The 23,060-nt window shown below is 36.6% G+C and overlaps 2 protein-coding genes across 5 annotated transcripts; both read right to left on the bottom strand.

Moving 5' to 3' along the window:
• Positions 1–418: 418 nt before the first annotated feature.
• On the bottom strand, positions 419–3,074 carry LOC129576313 (protein aurora borealis). The gene is made up of 4 exons (XM_055461209.1): positions 2,379–3,074; positions 1,982–2,181; positions 1,475–1,851; positions 419–1,344 (listed from the first exon to the last, which is right to left on the bottom strand). Exons 1-4 carry the CDS (start codon positions 2,651–2,653, stop codon positions 670–672), a joined length of 1,527 nt encoding a protein of 508 aa, XP_055317184.1. The 5' UTR covers positions 2,654–3,074; the 3' UTR covers positions 419–669.
• Positions 3,075–5,419: 2,345 nt separating this feature from the next.
• On the bottom strand, positions 5,420–22,680 carry LOC129576312 (fatty acyl-CoA reductase wat-like). 4 transcript variants are annotated; one of them, XM_055461206.1, is made up of 8 exons: positions 22,362–22,680; positions 10,230–10,510; positions 9,951–10,066; positions 9,620–9,742; positions 9,138–9,519; positions 8,456–8,906; positions 6,928–7,185; positions 5,420–6,632 (listed from the first exon to the last, which is right to left on the bottom strand). In XM_055461206.1, the coding sequence occupies exons 2-8, from the start codon at positions 10,432–10,434 to the stop codon at positions 6,545–6,547; spliced, it is 1,623 nt and encodes a 540-aa protein (XP_055317181.1). In that variant the 5' UTR covers positions 10,435–10,510; positions 22,362–22,680; the 3' UTR covers positions 5,420–6,544. The 4 variants fall into 4 exon arrangements, with proteins under 4 accessions (XP_055317181.1, XP_055317180.1, XP_055317183.1 ...); XM_055461205.1 differs by lacking the exon at positions 22,362–22,680 and adding an exon at positions 15,021–15,453; XM_055461208.1 differs by lacking the exon at positions 22,362–22,680 and adding an exon at positions 15,241–15,427.
• Between the last annotated feature and the right edge of the window lie 380 nt (positions 22,681–23,060).

Below are 23,060 nucleotides of genomic sequence, written 5' to 3'. Positions count from 1 at the left end.
CGGAGACTGGTTTTACACTAGATAGAATCGATTTCCAGACCCCCCCCCTGGCAAAATCATTTTACCCCCCCTAGAATTTTTGACCTTGCACACGTCTGACCACAAGTGGTGTCTACAGCAAAAGATCAGCGACCGAAACTGATACAGAATCGGAAACTGGTGAACCTACTTCAAAAAGAAAATCATCAATTTCTCCAAAACAAACCCAAATGATGTGACCATTGATTCCAATGCAAACGTTCCAACGCAAATATATTTCCCACAAGCACTGGTGGCGTTTCTATTCCATCTATTTCGGAACCTCGTTCATTGAATGCTACTGAACAAGATGTGATGGACGAGTTCGAATTGGGGGAATTCGATCAGCCAGGCGAAAAGAAAGAAACAAAATAGAAACAAAAAAAAACTCCCAAGAAAATCATTTTACATTCGTTATAAAATTTAATGCAATTTCGGTAGATACAATAATACAATAAATGAGAATAATTTCTTTTTCTTCTTTGCGAAAACATTGGCAGTTACATGAGATATTTTACAATTTTCTAGAGAGTTTGAAATGAAGAAAGATATAGAACCTATACGATATTAATACAAGCCTTGCCAATTTTGTGTGTATGAATCGGATATACGCGAAAGTCAATTGAAGACAAATGAAAATAAATTGGGCACTTAATTGATGCTAGCCATGGAAATGTCAGTGTTTTTATCAGCAAAATTATTACACTTCATAAGATCATGAAAGGGGAAGTTCTGTTCGAGTTTTAATTGATGCTGAGCTGAGGTATAATCAAGATTCATATCGTTGAACCCGCTGTCGGTGCGGTCAAGCGATAGAGCTGAATGTTGGTGCTCTTCAAGTTGATTGAATGAACGCGACAGATTCTTTCGATTAACTGAGCTGCATCGTCGTTTGCTTTTGTTCATGGTGGGCGTTTGTGGGTGCTTCTGCGACCCGTACGACAATTGCATTTCGTCGTCATAGGAAAAATTTACCGTGTCATTTGATTCAGACGATCGCTCATCAGTCATGTGAAAGGATTTTCGTTTGCTCGAGTGGCTGGAGTTCACGGCGTTATCGGGGGAGGTGTCGAATGATTTCCATCGACCGGTCGACGAACGGTCTGGTGTGCTCCGAAATAACGACGATGCAGAATCTTCTTTTTTCCGGGAGGATGGTAAACTTTTCGGCCTGGACTGTGGTGTGACCGCCTTTGATATCGGTGATATACAACCAAACGATTCTCGGCCAACCGAATTCAACGAAACATCCAGCGGTGGCTCATTTTCATCTTGTGCATTGGTGCATGGTGTCATAAAACGACGCGCTCGCATACTTTGGAGTCGCTGTAAAATGGAAACAAAATCCGTTGAAAAAATCATTCAGAAATAGCTAGAATCGGCCAATTGATTTCGGTAAATTCGGTTTTATAGATAAAAATTCCCTTTAAAAATCAAACAATGTCATCTCACTTACCATTTCTGGTGTTTGCGGTGCTGGACTATCTAAATGTACATCGTGTTCAAATTCGGAGCTGTGGTCACTACTGGTATTGACGAAATTCTGAAACAATTTTCGACGCAACGATGCGTCGCGTGCATCATGATCAATGACCGATGCATATTGCATGGATGTACTGAATTGACTATCACAGTCTTTCGTTGGCGTATTGTGTTGATCGTGCATAAATGTGAAATACGGTCGGAGCGCATCCTCAACTTCCTTTGGCAATATCGGTGGCAATGTTAATTCAGTCTGGCAACTATTGTTGCGCATCACACGCGTCAGTTGCTGATTTTCTCTACTTAAAATGATTTTTTGATCACGAAGCGGACAGTCATCGGGACTAGGAACTGAGTTGGATTTGCGAGTTGAGAAAATGAAATTATTTCGGATATTGTGACAAATCGTGGCAAATTGTTTGTTCGAACAGAGAAACAATGTTCAACATGGGTCAAAAGTCATTGATTTAAATTGTCTCACCTATGATTTGCTCTTTAAAATACGAACTAATGGCGGCTTGTGCCTTGGCCTCTACTTCTGGATCGACAATCGATACGAATTGCGTTTCGTGTGCTTCAACATGGGCTGGATTCAGTGATGACACTTCGTCAATGGTCCATTCAAATTCGAGCTGTGTTGAGCACATTTGTGGCGTAGCCGGCCGATGAAATAATGACGGACTAACGAAATGTTTCGAAATCAGAATCAATTATTAGTGAAATTTTTATCAATTTTTTTTCTGTATTCGTCATCAATTTGTGATGTTTACGTCAATAATGAATGGGAATCGAACAAATGCATGCTTTTTTGTATGAAACAATGAATAATAAAAAAAAAGAAACTACTTTTTCACACTGAATCTAACCACAATTCTTACCTGTCAATCACTGGCAAATGCAGTCGTTCGGTGATGCCAACTTCGAATGGATTAACAATTTTGCGAAATCTTGACGGTGGTGTCGGTGTATTTACAATTGGAAATGAATTGAATGTCCCATTGCGTGATTTTCGTATTGAATTTGGCGTTTGAAATTCCTTTGTTATGGTTGTTACACTGGTTGATGTGACCATATTTGTGGCCAGCATCGTATTTAAACAATGAGTTTTTGTATCGTTTGCATCTCGTTTCATTTTTTCCGCATTTAGATTCATTATTTCTTTTGCTACTATACAAATAATTCACGTAACCCACCAAAATGTCAAACATGCAAACGAATTGTGTATGTGATGCAACCGATAGAGACAAACAACAAACGAAAAAATGAAAAATCACAAATTCGTTGAACTTAAATTCTAATGTTTTCGTAGTCAGAAAAACAACTGATTCACTTTCTCCATTTAGTTTCGTTTGATTATGTGCATTTTATGGTAATAGAATAAATGATATCAATTTCATGGAAGAAAATTGAATAATGAAGATGAAAATGATGGAATTGAGAGAGAAATGGATTACTCGAACTGGAATGCTGTTTGCATTAGATAGATGAAAGAATGACATGAAATATTAACAGTTAAAATTCAAAATATAGCGAAGACATTTTGAAAAGTGTCAATGTGTAAAGACAGTGTGTACAATGAACTTGTACTCATACAATCAAACGCACGATGGTGCTTATGCCGTTGTGTATGTGCCCGTACTACCGTTGACAGTATGCCGTTGAGTGTGTGTATGTGTATCTGTTTGACTGCGTAAGAGGCTATATGCGCGCGCACGTGCCTCTGTATGCGTGTCCATGTTTATTGGACATGAATTGGGTGCCCAATGTGTTTTATGCTGTGTTCAGATTGAAGTTAAGGCTCGTTTTGTTACAAACTGCCGTCACACGATATGCGTGTGTCTGATGAACAATAACCGACAAATTTGTTGTTATCAATTGACCAATTTCGGTGCAATCAAGTGGAAATATTAATGCTGTCCACGTGTACAACCAAATACAGAAAGTTGTGCTAAATTCAAATTAAGTTTTCGCTTTTTCGGCTCGTATTGCTACAATTTGATGCGTACACAGAGTACGGTCTATTCAACTGGAATTTATTGATTTCGATAATGATGTTGTTTTTGTTTTTGTTTTCCATTTTGTACATTGTGCCGATTGTGTTGATGCATTTCAACATTGCTCTACCTAACGTTCAATAGATACACTTCACCAAAGAATCGTTATATAAATGTCGACGTGATAAATGCCAATTGTGCTACTGGAATTAGTAACAATCATACGACCAGAACCTCTTTTTCGTTCGTTCGTTTGAAATCAACATTTTACTCTACTATGTCGCTGTGACCAAACTTGTTGTTATTTCGCACATTCAAACACAACCACCGCATTTCGCTTATATCACATGGATTTTACGGAGATTCCAAATTCATGTTTGCACTCACATGCATGTTGAAATCGAATTGTAATGAAACCAGAAATTCGATCAATTTCAAATTTATTCATGTTTTATGTTAATTTTATGCTCATGCCTTTTTCATAGAACTATAAGTACAACTCAGAATGATGGTTATGCTCACTACATTACTTTTTTTTCTCTCTTTCTGTCTCTCTCCCTCTTTTCTTTTTATCCATTGCTGTTAGGCTCTGAATCACCAGCGTCAAAAGTGCTCATATTTACCGTGAAATATTCTAGCGCATAAACTGGATGACGTATTGAATTAAAACCCCATTTGTTATCGTACAGAAATGTATGATTAAATAATATGATCAAATCAAACGGTGAAAAAAAATCTGTGAGTTTTTCAAGTTTGAGTGGAAAAAAAACACATTTGCATTAGTCTCGTCGTTTCGGTTGGGTTATGCAATTGATGCGATAAAACAGCTAGTCGATAAATCGTCCAAAAAAAATGCATATCGATCCAATTGTTTTCTTCCCAGAAAAAAAAAAACTGATGACGTGAAAGTGACGAAGAGACGCAAAAATTATTTTATGCGAATATCGGTAAAAACAAAGTGCCAACAGCAAATCTACATGCATAAAATTAGCTCATCAACACGAACGTAGACTATTTCCCTTGAGAAAACAACGATTTTAAATCGCTTTTTCATTTTTTTTTTCTTCTTCTCAATCTTATTTCACATGAAAACGCATATGAAAATGAAATAAAGTGAAAAAAAACACACACAGTGCGATAACGCAATGCCGATGTGTGTAAAGCCAAAATCAAGAACATGGAACATCTCATTGCCAAGTATCAACTTTCAACCAGATTGACACTGAAAATTTACCACACTGACGCAGTTTTGGCCATTTTATCGTTTTCCTCTCGTTGCTGACTTAATTCGATTTGCATGAATCATAAGATGTTTCTGGAGAGAAAAACCTATCTTGAAGACGTTATTGCGGATGTGTTCAAAACTCCAATTAAGTTATCAAGTTATCTCAAGGCAAACTTTTCTGACGAAACCCAAAATCGCAACCAAATGAATCAGCTGGAATGTCGATGACATGAAACAAGATTTTACTTTTTGATGAAATATTCATGAAAGATTAATTAATTGGTATCGTAAATGTGACGCATTAATAGCCATTCGAGAATGTCTGAGAATAGCCGATGACCCACAAAAGAAACAAAAGTGATCTCCTCGGACGAACGAAAAAAAAAAAATGATTAAAAACAAACGACTGCAACGAGTCTTCCATAAACTTTCAGTTTTAATTCCCCAGGTTTCGGCTTTCGATGCCAAAGGTAGTGATAAAAATTTGATGCCGTAATGAGTCGAGACCTCGAAGCCAGATAAAGTTTTTTTTTTCATGATTTTGTTGCGCATTTTCAATAAAACATACCGCAATTATGCGGTTCAGTATTAAGCAGCTGTATAATCCAATTCATTAAACCAATCATATTTTCTTCGTTCACCTCAAGCAATGGAGAAATTCGTCAATATTTTGAATTAAAATGAATAAAACGCAAATTAGTGTTGTTTTCCAGAAAGAAAGAGCTTAGACGATTTATTGTTCACTTAGAACTTATGAATAAAAACTTTTTTTTTTTGTTGTGACAATAGAAGTGAGAATGCACAGTCCCATTTTTTTTAAAGTTAATTAATTAGCAGAGGGTGATTTATCTCCGTATGCAATGGACCATTTGTTGACCGAGATGGTCAAACACTTGGCCGAGAGCTTGGCTTGAAAATCGTCTTCGTTTCCATTTCGTATTGTGATGTGGTGTGTCGATGCGCCATTCTTCCACCGAAATACTATTTACTCGTCTAAATAAGAAAACTATGTGATCTCAACATTCATTGGTTGAATTGCTTTCCTACTGAAATCATTACATCTATTCGTGACTTAATCTCCAATTTTTAACATATGTGTGTGTGTGTGTGTGTGTATGCTTTCATTTTGTTATTGTTATTTACTCTCTCGTATAAATATGAAAAATAATAAAATATTGCTGACGATTTGAACATTTAGAAAAAAGAGAGTTTATATCTCCTTTTACACACAAACCAGTAATTGATTTGAATGGGTTCATTCGTATGCCCACCAAAGAACCGAATTTAAACATTGAACCTAAACATGTCCTAGTCAAGTAGTTTTAATGCTATTCTACAAACAATTTTTCATTTACATACATTTTGTCTCATCGTGCGTGTCATTTTATTGCAAATTTCTAAATCTCTAATAAATTTTGTTATTGTTGCTTTGTCAGCATGATTTTTGTTGTTGTTGTAGTTGTTGCGCTAATAATTATTTATCGTTAATAATTTTCATAAAAATGTTGGCTCTGCTTCAAATGATTTCGCTGTATAAATATGGCTTCGAACTGTATCGATTCCGAAATGAAAGTAGTTTTATCATATGGTAAGCGAAATTGCTTTGATTTAGAACGGCCCACTTAAAACAAAGAGCAGACAAACTATTTTATTTTCTGGTAACATTTTTTCCAAGTTTTTTTTTTACGATTTGGTAAATGATCATTAAAAAACACTCATGTGATGTGTGCTTCAATGCTGCAAGCAAATTATTAAGTCGCTAAAAGTAAATCTATATATAATAATCAAACTGCTTTTTTCCATTTGTAATTCAAAAAATTATTATCTATATGAATAATGACATCAACCACCAGGCAATCCGCAGCAAAATCAGGAACACCACCACTTTTACGCACTGATGAATCCAATACAGCCTGCAAACAAACCGTAAGAATTTAATTTTTTTTTTTTTAAATGTCAACTTGAAAGATAAGACGTGGAAAAAAATTTAAAATTGAAAAATTGAAAAACTTTTATTTCCTTCTAGACAATCATTCGACAAGTTTAAATTTCGATCGACACCAAAATATTTATGTCCATTTTTAATGGGTTTCACTTAGATATTTCAAAATATTATATATTTCATTAGCCTTGAGGGCTGGAAAAACCGGATTCGAAAATGTCTTCAATTGAAAATAAAAATTATAAAATTGTTTTGGTTCAACTTACCGGTTCCATCTAACGAGCGCTTCCGGAATGGTTTCCAATGGATCGTTCAGTAGATATTGTCGAATACCACGGAAATAGTGCTGTAAGAATAGATCCCAATCGAGTTGTCTCATATCGAAGAAGAATATATCTTTATCCTTTTCCGATAGACTGGTCCACATTTCGATTAGATTGTCCTGCTGATAGTCCCATTGTCGCATCGCAAAGAATTCAATGACATTCATGAAACGATGAATTTTTTTGTATGTATTCAATAATCTAATGAAACGAAACCGGAAAATATGAAAGAAATATACATCAGTTACATGAAAATTAAAGTGTCAGTTGCATAGCCACGGGCCTTTTTTTTTTCTTCTTTACATAGATCTACTTTTAATTAGAAAGGCATATAGAAAGATCAAATATGTTGGTTGGCAAATTCTGTCTGTGCATATTGAGCAATCATATGTGCGGATAATTGCAATGAGATCGAAGTGGCAAACACATGAATTTTCACACCGTATGACAAATTTTTAATAAAGAATAGAGCGAAACAGAGAGAAAAAGCACATAGGCAATAAGTCGATGCAATTGAATCCTGTTTTGTACTCTAAATCAGACACAAAACCTAACAGATCAGCTGTAACAAGAGTCTCGTCGCAAACGATTTGGTTCGCATAAAGTGTATACACATAGTGAGGAGAGTGAGTGTGTGTCGCATCTTGCCACAGACCGCAGAGAAAGAAGAAAAGGACGGAGAGAATGAAAAAGAGCACAGTCAAAATATTAAGCTCGCCGAAGAGAGTTAAATGGAAAGGTATTGATGATATAATCAGCAGCAGAGAGCAGCACACGTAACACGTTGTTCACGTGTTTTGAATGGAACAAGTCGATATGTGAGTGTTGTGATTAGACTATCAGCGAAAAAAAAAAAAACTGCTGCTGCTGCATATAAAATTATTTATTAGAATAACAAATTGGAGTGAAGTTGATATGTAGGCTTGCCTGCAAAAAATCAACAGCACACACATGGACTTTAATCATATGCGTTACATAAAGGAATCGTATGACGCTTTTTTTTTATCTCTTCTACTTCATTTGAACTGCTGAGAATAAAAGGCTGACGATTGCAAGTTTTTCGCAAAAGCGGGATAAAAATCAGTTGCACGCAAAAGAGACATTTCAAAAGGTTGCACGCAAACGGAACATTTTATTTTGTCGCATTTCGAATTTTCAAGCCGTGATTACAACAACAATATACTTCTCTCTTGCGTGCAACCTTTTGAAATGTCTCTTTTGCGTGCAACTGATTTTTATCCCGCTTTTGCGAAAAACCTGCAATCGTCAGCCTTTTATTCTCAGCAGTTCATTTGTTGTTCCTTTCAAACAGAGTTAAATTAAATTAACCACAAAATATAGTTTTTTTTTCGAAAAAAAAAATGCATAAAATCAAAACAAAAAAACTATTAACTGCCCGTTCACTGTTGATTCGAAACGAACCGGCTAGATCGATAGCGTGTTTCGTATAACTTCGCTTTGGATCACTTACCTCGGTTTCTTTCCAATGCAAATGGCGAACGCGTCGATTAACAGTGCCGGCAAATAGTGTAAGAAGAGGATCGATGCCATATGCATGAATTTGTTTGGATTATTTGCGTAGCATAAATACCATATTGATTTTAATGTTGGATACATGAGACCATATTTTGTTGTTTTGATTGTGAAATCACCCCATGTCAGTTGATTTGTCGGTGCTGTACAGAAATTGAAAACCGGTATATCGGTCATTGGGCAAATCTTCTCCGCATATCGTTCGCCAACATTCCATGCCGTTGCAATAATACCATTCACACATAGATCTACTGGCACCATATTGGCAGCAGCATTTGGATTTGCACGCAACGTACGAATGACACCAGTACCAGCACCGGCTATCGCACCCGTTGGACCATAGAAATTATCAATCCAACCCGATACGGGATCACGATAAGTCGAAATGACTGTTTGTAGATAGGATAAAGAGAAGAAGATAAAAATGCGAAAAAAGATTAGATTTTCAATGAGAAAAGAATAAAAAAAATGGCAAATCAAATTGATATCGGGAGAAATAAAAAAATCTCAAAACAAATCGATGGCAAATAAATTGATCGAAATTGGCAAAAAATGAAAGAAAGTTTTCCCTTAGAATTGATCTAAATGAAAAAAAATGGCTAGACCATTGATATACATACCGATACCCGGACGGAACATTCCAATTGGCAATCCAGCGCCATGTTGATGAACCACATCCTCGGCGATTGCCTTTGTGAATGTATATGTATTTGGCCATTTATCCAGCAAAACGGGTGTGATGCATTCGAGCAGTTTGTCCGATGTACACTTGGTCAATACCAACATTTCGCCCGAATCCAATGGTGGCGGATAGAATTTCTCTTCGATATAACGTTGTGGGCATTGTGTATAGGCCGTCGACACATGAACGATACTCTTCAAATTGACCATTTCGCTGCATATTTGCATGACATCTTTGCATGCTTGCACATTAATCTGCATGGCAATCTTGAGCTTTTCGTCAAAACGCACAGTGGCCGCCATATGGAACACAATGTTAACCTGTCAACCGGTATATACAAAAAGAATGTTCTCATTTGTAACTGATTGTCCGTTTTCAAAGACACATCGATCAATTACATGCTATACCATTTAAACTTACATTCTTCACAAGCAATTGCTTATCGGCCGATGTTAAGCCCAATCCAGGCAGCATACAATCACCGGGAACACCTTGAACTTTACGACGAAATTTCGGCACTTTACGTTTCATTATGTCGAAAATCTGCCAAAAAAAAAAAAAAAAATTCAATGTAAAACAATTACTTATGATGTATGGTTTTTCTTTTTCTCCGAAAAAAGCTATAATCGCGTCAAGATTTGGTTTTTGTTCAATGGCCAAACGAAACCGACGGAAAAAATTACGATTATGGAGCGAAAAAATAATATTTAACAGGTAAAGATAAAGGTCAATAAAAACGAGATATACTAACTGGATCATCGAAAATGTCCTCAATACGTGAATGCACATCTTTTCCTTTTTTATTTCGAACCAACAAATAAATGGTATCGATGGAGGAGCATGAGGTCAGCAATTTATTGATGAGCACTATGTAGAAGAAAAAGAAACGGCACACGAAACAAAACGGGAAGAAAACATCACTTACAAATTGATTTCAGAGAAATATACGTGGGGTTTTGTGGTGAAAAACACAGACACGGAAGGTCGATATGATCAAATGAATGGTGAACTGGTACTTGATAATACTCACTTTTGCCTAAAAATCCGGTTCCACCTGTTATGAATATGTTACAATTGTCGTAAAACTTTTGTATCGGCGTGAATAGTTCTTCGTCCATGATTAATTGATTGTTATTGTTGACGAGTGTAGCCGTTGTTACACTATCGGTACTGCTGTTGTTGTTGACCTTAGCCAGTGGTGGCACAACAACAACACTTTCGGTGGCCAAATCCATTCTTTTTTCTTTTATTTTAAATGGATTTATTTTATTTCGGTTAATTTAATGATTTCAATGTATCCAGCAAATTAAACTGTAAACGGAGAAGAAGAAATAAAAAAACATATAAAAAAAAGCCATTAAAATATTCAAAAGCTTTTGATGTGCCTACGATTGGCGATTATTAGCTTGATGACAACTAGAGATTAAAATGAAGAAGAAAAAAAACGCAGGGTTGCTGTTGAGACCCACTTCATATGCACTCATTTTGTTTATAAACCAAAACGGCTTCTTTTTGACGTAATCATTTAAATTTAGGAGTTTACGATTTTTTTTCCTGCACAATTTTACTTAGTCGCAATTTAAGTCTTTTTTTTTTGTTGAATTATTATTTAAAATTAGAGATGTGACTCGGAATTTTTTGTTTTTGTTCGTGCTCAATGTATCACGCACGGAATAAACTCATTTTTTTATATATATCAAGGAGCTTGTTCTTTATAGTCAAGTTTATTTTTGCTCTTTCAATTTGGCTTTGTTTATGACACACACACAGACACCTTCTTGCCAATAGATTCTAAGCAGAATGTCCAATTGTTAAGGCATCGAAGGCAACGCAAATCGAAGGTCAGTTTAATTTCCGAATTTATTCAGTGTATTCGCAACGTTCTAAATAGTTTTTTTATATGATCTTTTTTTTAAAATCTTATTGTCTGTCGGTGGGAAATGTAAAGAATGACATATTCACGCGAGACGCGCATATGGGGCGCGCCACAATTCAATAAGAATTTCGCATTCAAAATGCGTTCATAAAAGTAGTGATGAATAGAAGAATGAGCAGGCGTGAAAACTATTCATGCGGGATTTTTTTTCTTCTGTATTTAGAATTTATGTAACAGCGCACACGCACACACACGCGATGGAAAAATGTGGCGAGCATTAGAAACGTGCAGAAGACAGTTAAGTTGAATGGAAGAGCCGACGAAGAGGAAAAAAAGCCATATATCTATTTGATTGAACGTATGCTTAAAATTCAGTAGAAATGTTAAGTAATTAAATTTGTCGGCCACATTGGAATTGCTGACAAGCAAGCAAGAGAAAAATGGTCATTGAATGTTTGGGATAATCCGCGAAATCAAATCGCTCGATCTTGACAAACTAAACGAAATGTAAATATTTACACGTTGATCGTGTTAAAGCGCGATTTAAATTAACACTTGGAATTTCAGTTTTGAAAATAATGATGATAAAATGAAGCAGGCAGAAAAAAAAAACAGCCATACAGCGTCAGTGCATCGAGCAGCCGAGAATCGTTCGTCCCGTTTCTACGATGAATTTCTATATCTGATTCGATTGACAATGCAAAAGAATTTCATTTTCTCAATGCTTATGCCGCACTGGAACACACTCGGAATACATAAACACAAGTTGTCGCCCGTTGATTTCCCAACAGAAGAATAGAGACAAATGAAGAGAAACAAAACAAATCAAAGCCAATTGCATCTGGCGAATCGCGCTCGCTCAAGAGAGAAACGAATAAAAAAGATTTCACATTTTGCACATCGTCTCGAAAATGTGTAATCGAATCAACTTTATGAATTTCCAATTGATACGATCGGCGTGTGCTTGTAATGTGTGTTCGAGCGAGGCTCGAGTGTTCGTGTACTCACTAATCAATTAACATTCATTGTTATTCACACATCATAATAATTGAGCAGCTCACTTAGTCTATCGCTCTCTCACTCGCTCGCCAGCACACGACAACCATTTCGCATTTTGATTATTTATTGGGAGCAATTGAGGTGCGTATATTGAATATATCCCCTCGATACGACGCACAAAATTGAGCTTTTTCCTGGTTTCAGCAGAGAGAAGAAAAAACAAAATCAACAACACGATATGTATGTTATCGACGTAATTTAGTGTATGATTAATTGAGTCATTGAACATTATTGGATAGAAATCAAGGTAAAGTGGATATAATCGTAATAATGGGAAATCGCGCGTCGATCGTTCAATTTTCATGTGTGTGTGTGTTTGTGTACGCGTTTCAATCCCAAGCACATCTCATCTATTGCATGCATGGCTGTAGAAATGTTTATAATGTGACTGGGTATGCGATTTAAACACACAACAAGGCGACACCTATGTGATTTATTTGATTAAATTATTATTGAAAACGAACGTTTTCAACAGAGAGAGAGAGAGAGAGAGAGAGAGAGACAGAGAGAGAAAATCGAATGCATTGTCGTATTTTTATCCGTATATCGCGCGCGACCAGTAGTTTGTTATGTTCACCATAATCCAAATGTGACGAAAGTCGCCCGGAATTGATTACTGAAAATAAAAGTCTGACTGAGTGACAGCTTTTGAACAATGCCAAAACAGAGGAAGAAGCAGAAAAAAAGAGTAAAACTGTTTACGCCAAACAATTTGTTAAAAAAAAAAGTTCGCAATATTTTTGGATCGCAATAATTTCATAAGTTAAGACGGCTGTTTTTCTTCCACGCAAATAAAATGAGTGAACAGGATAGAAACGAATGAAAAAAAAGAGTCACACATAAACTTGCCGACGATTGTGATGCTTGATTGTGCGATAGTTGCGAATACGAGCACGCGCGTGGTAGGATTTCATGCAAGAGCATACAAACAGAGAGTTCACTGTTATCAACTTTCATTTCGACCAAAAAATAGCACGTAAAAGTGCTGAGAGCGTGGGAAAAATGCCCAAATTTCACTCAACAATTTCGCGTGTATACGCACCTCACATCGAATGCTGGATCACTGTGCTATGTATCGCTCACGATGTAAACACAACCCACAAGATGTGTGTGTGTGTGTGTGTGTGTTTCCTTCGTTCGGTCGGTCCAACTGATTGTATTCGCTAATATTCGATTCGAGTGATCTTTGTGATCTTTTTCTTTCGATAGCACATTGGACAGCAGCAAGCGCAGCAGCCGCAACCGCCGCAGTTTTAATGTGTGTGTGTGTGGTACGTTTATGTAATAAAAAATGGTAACATTTTATCATTCAAACTTGTTGGAGAGAATCACCATCGAAAGCGAAACCATAATGATTATAAACTTTCTTTTCTCTCTCTATCCCTATATCGGCTGAATGTTCTGTTCTCCAACGGATCAGAAAAATGGTAAACAACAAGTGTTGTTGGCGCACATCAAAAGAAAATGGAATGTTGCTGTAAAATGGGCCAAAAAATGTCGAGCCCATTCCCAAATTTGGAGAGCCAAATAAGCATTTAAAATACAAAACTCAATCTCGCAACGCTTTGAAATCGCATTTGAATGCGATGAAAGTGCAACAGAGGAATGGGTTTGTGTGCGTACGTGTCTGTTGTCGCTCGGTCGGCCGAGGAGATGATGTCGAAATCGATTTTCCAAAACCATGCACATTCCAATAAAATGCATTTAAATATTTAAACGATGGAATAGCATTATCGAACTAAACTGCACTCACATACACACACGCGCGCGCGCACATATGAAAAGTGACATAAGTGAAACCTGAGAAGATTACTACGAAACACGATTGCGATTACACATGATTGCTTTTTTTTTGCTTTCTTCGCTTATTTTTATATTTATCGTCTTTCTCACTCTCTCTCTCTCTCTCTCTCTCTCTCTCTCTCTCTCTCTCTCTCTTTATGCAGCAAAAAATGCTTTTATTTTGGTTTACATAGAAAATATGTGTGCCTCATTGAATTTGTTAAGTAACAATTGCAATTAATTGTTCAAGCCCATTTTTCAGTATTCAGTTCGACTTGCATTATTATTTAAGAGTTTGACGCTCGACGATTTAGCCAATCATGTGTTATCACACTAATTTTTTACACTGTGATTCTTTGTAACATTCTTCGGCTAGGCATTAACGCTTTTGATTTGTCCTTCTTTCTTTCCATTTTTCTTGGAATTGAATGAAGTCAATTTGTCTAAAAGATTTCCTAGAAAAAGGATGAAATCGAATGTCATTCTTACAAGCCAAAATTAGCACCAATTTAATGTGTTTACAATGTAACACGCGGCTATCAAAAAATAGACTCTCTCGCCTGACATCAGACACTTTCAATGTGTCGTTTGTTCAATCGTCCAAGCAACTGACCCAACAACAACAAAAAAACGTTCATTTGCACAATTCATTAGAATTTGATTGATCCACTTTCTTCTTGCACAATAATCAAAATAAATCACTTTGATTATTTTGGAATTTATTGAATCAGAAAATCCTGTTGACTGTTTTTTTTTTTCATTTTCTTTCTCCTCCTTTTAAATATCCAAATGGTTGATTTGAAAAAAGACTCACACAAACGAAACGGACACTTGTTCAATGTTCGATGGAAAAAATTGGTTAATTTTTCGGTGATATTCTCACGTAAAATGTGTTCATTATCATCAAATGTGAAAATCAAAATACCAAGCCAAGCAATGTTCCAATAAAATGGTATTGGCAATTGTTTTGAATATTATGATGATGATGATGATGATGTTGATGATGTTGATGATAAAACTCAATATTTTTTCAAGCCACAGCTTGACATGCTGTGATGATAAAACTGTCTATTAGACAAAAAAAATTCTATGAAATGTAAGTACCCCGAATTGTTATCAACGATGAAAAATCTTAAACACACCAAACAGAAGAAAAAAAAAAATCACAAAAATCCGTTGGAAAAAGGTGAAAATTTCAAAAATTATCAATAAAACCGATTCATTGAAATTTTTATTTGATTTTCGTTTAAGTAATTATGTGTAAAAAAAAAAAAACAAATCAATCGAACATAAAAATAAAATCACTTGTTGATTGAACACGCACACAAAATATTAAGAGAGAAAAAAAATGAACTGATAATATGTTCGTGCACTTCGATTTTTTAGGTTCACACCGTTTAAACGAATGCCGATCAACTAAATTCAAATCCGAAATGATTTTAAAAATTTGTGCAGTGTCTCGTCGAAGTCTTCGCTCACTATCGATCATTCCCTTTCAATGTCTCCGTACTTATTATTGTGCTTGGCACTAGAGAGTGACTGAGACGTTTTTATTATTTTTGCCGATTGTTGTTGGTGCTACTCTCTGTTGGTGCTGTTGCCGTTGTATTTTCGTAAATTGAACCGTATGACGTGTGTGGCGTATGTTCACACACTGTGGTGCATGTAGTTACTTTTTTGCGTACTATGTTTCGGCTCTTCAGTGGTTAGTTTGCGTTGATTGCTCATAAACGGTTGAGACACAGTGCGCTGTTGTGCTGCGAACACTTTGTTGATTTTTTGTCTTTGGCTTTTGCGGTGCGCACTCACTCTCTCACTCTCTCACTCGCTTACTCGTTCCCTTACAATCTCGATCGCCCATGATTTCATGTGCTTACGATAATTGTGGTGTGCTTTTTGTTGGTTTTTTTTTTGGCAATTTCCAAAACTTCCTTACGGAACTGGCATTTTCACTTGAATCTTTCTTCGTCATAACACTCTCGCTTGACCATGTTCAGCCGACAAAAGAACAAGTTTACTAAACCAGCCAACGTAGCCCGATATAACCAAAACCCAATTCAAAAATTCCATCATCGATACGCGTTTGTTTACTTTTTTTTTTGCAGTTTCATCAATTATTTCCATGACGGTTTTGAATAAACTAAAATTTGACTATGGCCCGGAAAATGCGTCGACGCACTGAACTTGCATTGAAGAATGTTTGCTCGAACTTATAACTTTTATGATTACGACTCGAGCGATCAACAATATTTCATTGTATAAACAATGGCTTTTGATGGTTATTTTGTCTGTTTCGGCAAAACAAGTAAATATTTTACATTCTTCAGATTCATCGAACATCTATGCGCATGGTTTTATACGAGTATTATGATGGAAATTTTTTTCAATTTTTCAACAATAATAATATTGCATTTCTCATATTGAAAAATCAGCTAAATATCTTATACAAAATTCGCATTTCGGGCTGAAAGACCAATATTGCTATATTCATGAGGTTTTTCTGTGGAAATGTCCACAAATCTGATTATTGCCAAAATAGAAGAACATATTTGAAATGATAATAAAAGTTCTTTCTTTTACCTAACCATAATATTTTCCCAATGTAAATGCGTTGTGCGGTGCTTTCGTCCAAAAATAAATAAATATTGCCGGTTTTATTCATACAAATTGGCCCTGCGTCATATCATCGTATGATTTTCAAGCTTTAGGGTCACACATATAAGTTTTGAAGGGAGGAAAAAAGCCGCAGCAAAAACGCCCAGGGTCGATTGCATTGAGGTAAACGGAAATGTTACGATTGAGTGTATATTTCATTCATCACATCTAAGGCATACAATTATATTTGGCGGCATTGCATTCACTCTCTCTCTCTCTCTCTCTCTCTCTCTCTCTCTCTCTCTCTCTCCTTCAATCTCTGTCTCTGTATGCGTCTATCCAGCAAAGACTTTTTCAAAGAAAACAATTACATCAAATAATTACTAATTATGTCAACAAAACAGCTTGGGCGCACGGCGATCCACTTCAGCGAAATTTATGCAGTGAATTGAAAATGTGTTTGAAGTAATGGAATTTATTTTTGTTTGTTTGATTTGAGTCAAATGTTCAAGTGCGCCTCGACGCGCTTGGATTCCGGGTACTGAATTTGGGTGAATCATCGACAGCGGTGACGACAACCACAATTCTGTTTATAGTTTTTTTTTTCGGCACAATATAATTCGACAATTGACAGTCCACATTGATTGGTAAATTATGATATCTGTCATATGCTCAATTGTTTTTGTTTTCGGCGATGATATTTGATGAACCAGCGCTCCAATTCGGATGGTGTGTTGCATATGGATGCAATCGATCGCAAATAGGAAGTGCACAATTATTTCTTTCATTTTGGTTTGAATGACATTAAGATTCAATGCAATCGAGATATGAATTAGTAATTCAAAACGCATTACGTAAAGAGTATCACTCTGTTTGCTCATTTTATATTCTTCTGAAAATCTCGAGAAGTGATGAAGGGAGAGTTCGAAATGCTCCGAGTTTTCGGCAATCTCGCCAAAGAAACGAATCGAAATTGATTGTCGGTGCGATCGGTGGCTGCGACAGACAATGCGGATTAAATGTAACGATAAGTGAAATGGAGTGAATGAGAGTGATTTGCCGAAAGTGAAACAAATATAGGGTTATTAATTTTCTGTTTCATCTCTCGTTCGCTCGATAACTGTGCGTGCACAGCACACGTTGAATGTGCTCATGGGCGCAAGGCGGTCTGTGCGTTCGCCTCAATAATGAAAAAAAGCCGTCTTACTTTTCATTTTCATTCTCTTTTGTTTTCACTCTTAACTAGAGTGGATGCTCTTGGAGTTGTGCAATTTTAATGCTATGTTGTGTACATGTTGCTCATATTGAACTTCTCAATGCGTAAGGCCACCGGCGATTGAAAAAATTCTGATTTATTTATTGGCCTGTCTCGAATATTTTGTGCACGGAAATATTCGAAAATTACCAAGTCAAGGGAATTATATGGAATTCAGGCAGAACGGCGACGGCGACGGCGGCAGCAACAATGGCAACTAGGTAAAAAGTGAAAATACTGTTTGTGGAACAGTACATGTGATGTGTGATATGGTTCGATGTGTGCGGCCGTTGCTGTCGTCGGCATTGCTGCTGCTGCTGTTGCACTGTATGATCAAACCTCTTATTCTGAACAAGGTAGGAGTGTGCAGTGCGCGTACGAATGAGTACGTTGTATTGGTCTGATTGACCGCTATGTTACGGAACGGGTTCCAATTTGGAGTAGATTATTAAGACATATGAAAAAATAGTTTTCGACGAGTAGCCGGGAGAAAAAGAGGGGAAAAAAAGTGTCGTTGCTTGGTCACACAACTTTCTTCTTCTTTGCTGTGCAAAATCGAATCGCGTCGTTTTTCCATGGCCATTGAAATTTATTATACCGGTTTTGCATACCAAAAAATTTGCACATATTTGCATACATAATTTGCACATACCATTTCATTCCTTCTTCTGAATGTGTGCTTTTTTTTGTGCCTTGTCTCTCTTTTTTGTCGTAGCCATTGTGGCTTTGTGTTGATGATTTCCGATGAATTTGAATGTTTTTGTTATTGATTGCCCGATCTCTGGTCCAAACAAATGGAAACTGCAGTCTGGACGAGTGTAGTTATCGCATCGGTATTATTCTCTGTGATGAAATTCACGAAAACGTAGAAAGTTTTTTTTTTTTGCTTCATTTTACGTGGGCTATGGTGCGTTTTCAATACGCAAACCCATTTTTCGTGCTCGTCTTCACTTCTTTCTTTTTGGCATTGTTATGAAATCCTCATTTACATGCACCCAAAATCCAATCAAATGCGATAACACACGCTGCTTGACGACAGCCAAAATTACAATAAAAAGAAACGACACCCATCCAATCGATTTGAATGATATGTTGCATTCAATCGACAGGTTTATCGATGTTTTATTGAAATGCCGTTTTTTTTTCTGTAGGGATTTCCGAATACACACGCTAAGATGTATAATAACATCAAGTCATGCCATGATTTTGGCACATAATCGAATTAATGCATCTCAAGCGATCGCCGGATTCAAGGTCAACGCAGAATTCCGGTGTGAATTCAACAACCTTTCGCTTGCTCTCTCACTCTCTCTCAGTGTCAGATCGGTGGGTCGCATTGTACGAACAATGACCAAAGGTAAATGCGCACAAGTACATAATTGCCAATAATTTAGCTGTCCGTACGAACGCCCTGCCTGCGATCAGCCACTTCAATTGTTTGCTATTGATTGTGGGTCGGTATTGCAAAATCAACCGACTAAGACTAAAAAAAAGTGTTTTCAGATTGAAAAAAAAGGGGAAAAAACATGTGTGCTGTTGGCTAATGTCATTTTCATCATTAATTGTTTTTTGTTACTATGCTCACACTCGACACTCTTTCCATTTGTTATTTAGCCCAATCCAGTCAAGCCGAAATGCACACACAATAGTATGCACAATAAGCAAGCGATGCCCAAAAAAAACACGGAGAGTGACTTTCGATTTCTTTTTTTTGTTGTCAGGCAGTCAGTGCGGTGTTGATCGTCAGAAATTCCTCATCTATTTCGTTGTTGTTGGTGTAATTTTTTGGCACAACTGTCACAATTAACCTGCACTTCATTGGATACATTGAACCCATATATGAACCATTGCGACAAACAAATTCCCTCAGAATATTTTAGTTTTAAAGTGCAACATAAAGTTTTTCTTTTTCATATGGAGTTGTTGTTGTGTAAACTCTATATAAAAGAAATTTCATGTTGTACTTTGAAACTAAAATGTTCTGAGGGAATTTGTTTGTCGCAATGGTTCATATATAGGTCCAATATTTGAAAATATGCCCAATATGGAATGGTCGATGGAAATGAAATTGAAACCAAAATTCGCTATCATCCAGACGTTCGCATTTGCATTGCTTAGGAAGCAGCATGTTTTAAGGCACAGCATTAATGCTAGCATATCGATGGTTGCAACAGCGACGCATACACATCTCTCGTGCTCAGTAGCCGTCGCATCAACAAACATACACACGCATACAACAAACGTTGCGTGATATATTTTTGCGACGGCTACTGAGCACGAGAGATGTGTGTGCGGCTATTGTGAGCGCGAGATCCGTGTATGCGTCGCTGTTGTAACAATCGATATGCTAGCATTAATACTGTGCCTTAAAACATGCTGCTTCGTAAGCAATGCAAATGCGAACGTCTGCTATCATCAGTTGCAATTTGAAGCGAAAAAAAGCAAGCTTATCTATTGCATTCAGATAGATCAATGGCAAATGTAATAAGAGAGCATCAATCGGACTATTCACAGAGTGTGCATATGTTCATGAAATCACACGTCATCCATTACACGGTAATATGGCGTCAGAAAGCTCGATCGACCGAGATGAAGAAGGAAAGATAAAATGGAAAAAAAAGAACAGAATTCAATACACATTCATCCATAGTGAATCTCCAGATACATTGATGATTTGTAGCGACAACAACAAAAAATTATCGATACATTGTAGCCATCCGCGCGTCCAGACCACAAATATTGACAGTAGATTCAGAGTCAAACAAATAATAATATATATCCGTGGATGGTATGAGTATGTGTGCCGTGTGCCGAACGCTATATTTTCTCCCTAAGTACGTGATCATTGACAAATAACTTTCCGTGTATCAAACTTGGAAACTCGAACACACACAGAGACACATGCTCGAACGAATTTCAAATGAGCTCATACACAGCTAGGTGGCTAGGCAAATCACTGCACTTGTATGTCTCTATCGAGTAACTACTATGGTTGTTTGCGCCTTCAATCGATCGATCGTCTTTTCTATTATTATTATTTTTCTGTCCATTTTTTTTTTTCGTTGGACAAATTTGTAACGATTTGGATGTAAATAAAATGAATAATGTAAAAAATATGACCAAATAATGAATATGAAAATGATTGAAACGTACATCTTTAACCGGTGATGACATACACGATCAGATGTGTGTGCGCGCGCACACACACACCCATTCGCACTCGCAAATACAGCATTTGAATGATTAACAAATCAAACGACACCGCACACACACACGATCCCAATCCGTTTGAAATTTTATTCGATTCGTTGTTCACCCATTGCTACTGAATCGCTAAGCTAGCGACGCTAAGTAATTCGTACTATATTAATGGTAATATGTAATACATATTAATAACAAATTGACAACAAGCGCGATTTAAGTTAATCAAAAAATTGCTTCATCAGCTCACACAAACATGACGGGCATAGATAAGCCCGTTGAATTTGAATCGGCACAACTATTGTTTCAAATCGAGAGAAATCGAGAGAAAAAAGAAACGTTTCCATCGCTGTGTGTCTGCTTATTGCTTATTGAATTGAGATCTTCGTTCCGATGAAATTCACCTTGTTGCGGCGACAACGATGAAGAAGGCCGCCAGCCAAACTGGCTTTATTTTTATCATTTCGATTAAAAATAGATGGATTCCTTGATTTTGAATTATAGTGAAACGGTTTTTTTTTCTGCTTCAAACCATTGAAGAAACAGATGAATACCCAAAATAGACGGATTGTTTCTATTTTGTTCGAATCGAACCTTTTAATTTGGCTCAAGGAATGCAAGCCGCCGCTTTTGAATATCAATGTCACAAACACAAATTATCAAAATTGAGACATGTATAACCCTTCCATCTGCACATCGTGTGTGATGCAGCCTTGCAACACAAACCGATCATCATTTTGTGCCATAAATAATTCCGGCTTTTGTTTTTCTTCTTTTCACCAATCGAAACATGTAGCAACATTTTATTGTTCGATGAATTTGTTTAATTTCTGTTGTTGTTGTTGTTGTTGGTGCATAAATCAAAACTTATCGCTTACTATTCGCGCTTAAGTTCAGTCGAGTAAAAAGATGAATTCGGGCATTGCAAATGGATATGTCGGCGATACATGCGTCAAATGAATCCATCCAAATACAGTATTGTTATTGGATGAAAATGATGAATCTGTTGTTTTTTTTGTCGTGCGTCAAGTGCTGACATACACAAAACGGTTGAACATTACGGAAAGTATTAATAAACAATCCGTAGAATCTCAATAATAAGTAAACATGTGGAAGGTAAATGGTTGTCGTCTCACGAGATCAGAGGGAACCTTCACTAAACAAATTTGGCGACTCATTCTCGAAAAGAAGCGTATGACGATAAGGTATGCGAGGAACAAATGATTAGGGTTCATTTAACATATTGAATGCATGTTGAATGAACTCAAATTTCATTTGAAATTTACTAAAACGATATGCGTTCAAGATTATTTAACGTTTTTTTTTTTCGGGTATATTTTTGGTATCATAGATTATTATGAAATTGTTGATAAACCTGAGTTAAATTTACATACGTTTCGTTTTGTCTTGTTTTGTTTTCTTTACAAAGTCTCTTTTGTAAGAGTTTGTTCACCTTCTTACAATGTATCCAACGAATTCACTTTTCACTGTAACGACTGTTCAGTCTGAACTTCATCAAATGTTCATCGTCTCCTGACCAAACCAATTAATACCTTAATTCAATGCACTTGTTTTAAATACTGAGTCCGTTAGTTTAAGCTACAATATTGGCTACTTTGAATGAAATCAACAATTTCTACCACATTTGAAACGATTGTATTGCCGACACAATGCCACTGTTGACAAAAGACATTCAAAACACAAACATTTAAAACACAAAACGGAACACAGAAGAAGAAAACGACGAAACAAACAGACACACAAAATCAGTGCGTTTTGGACACAAACGGCTTGCATCGATCACCATCAAAAACTGTCTGTGAATGGTTTCAACGATGCGAAAGAGTTCGAACTCTAGGTCTGTTATCGAGACACGATCGATGATGTTGTGACCAACTCTGCTGGTGTCTCCGGTCACGCTCTTCTCCCGATCACTTTTATTCACATTAACTTGATTTCTTAAACGCTCAACATTTTTTCCCCATTTTTTCTTCTTCTCTTCACATCTTCTCATCCGTTCGATTTAAATAGAGTGCGGTTGTATAACGCCCCGTATTGCACGCACTCATAAAATAAAAAACGTTTATACGGTC

This window comes from Sitodiplosis mosellana, unplaced genomic scaffold (assembly GCF_009176505.1).
Source record: "Sitodiplosis mosellana isolate CC-2019 unplaced genomic scaffold, AAFC_SMos_1.0 Smas_scaffold_6181, whole genome shotgun sequence".
Classification (NCBI taxonomy): domain Eukaryota; kingdom Metazoa; phylum Arthropoda; class Insecta; order Diptera; family Cecidomyiidae; genus Sitodiplosis; species Sitodiplosis mosellana.
Note: the sequence above shows the minus strand (reverse complement) of the source record. Positions and strands in the feature narration are given on the sequence as shown.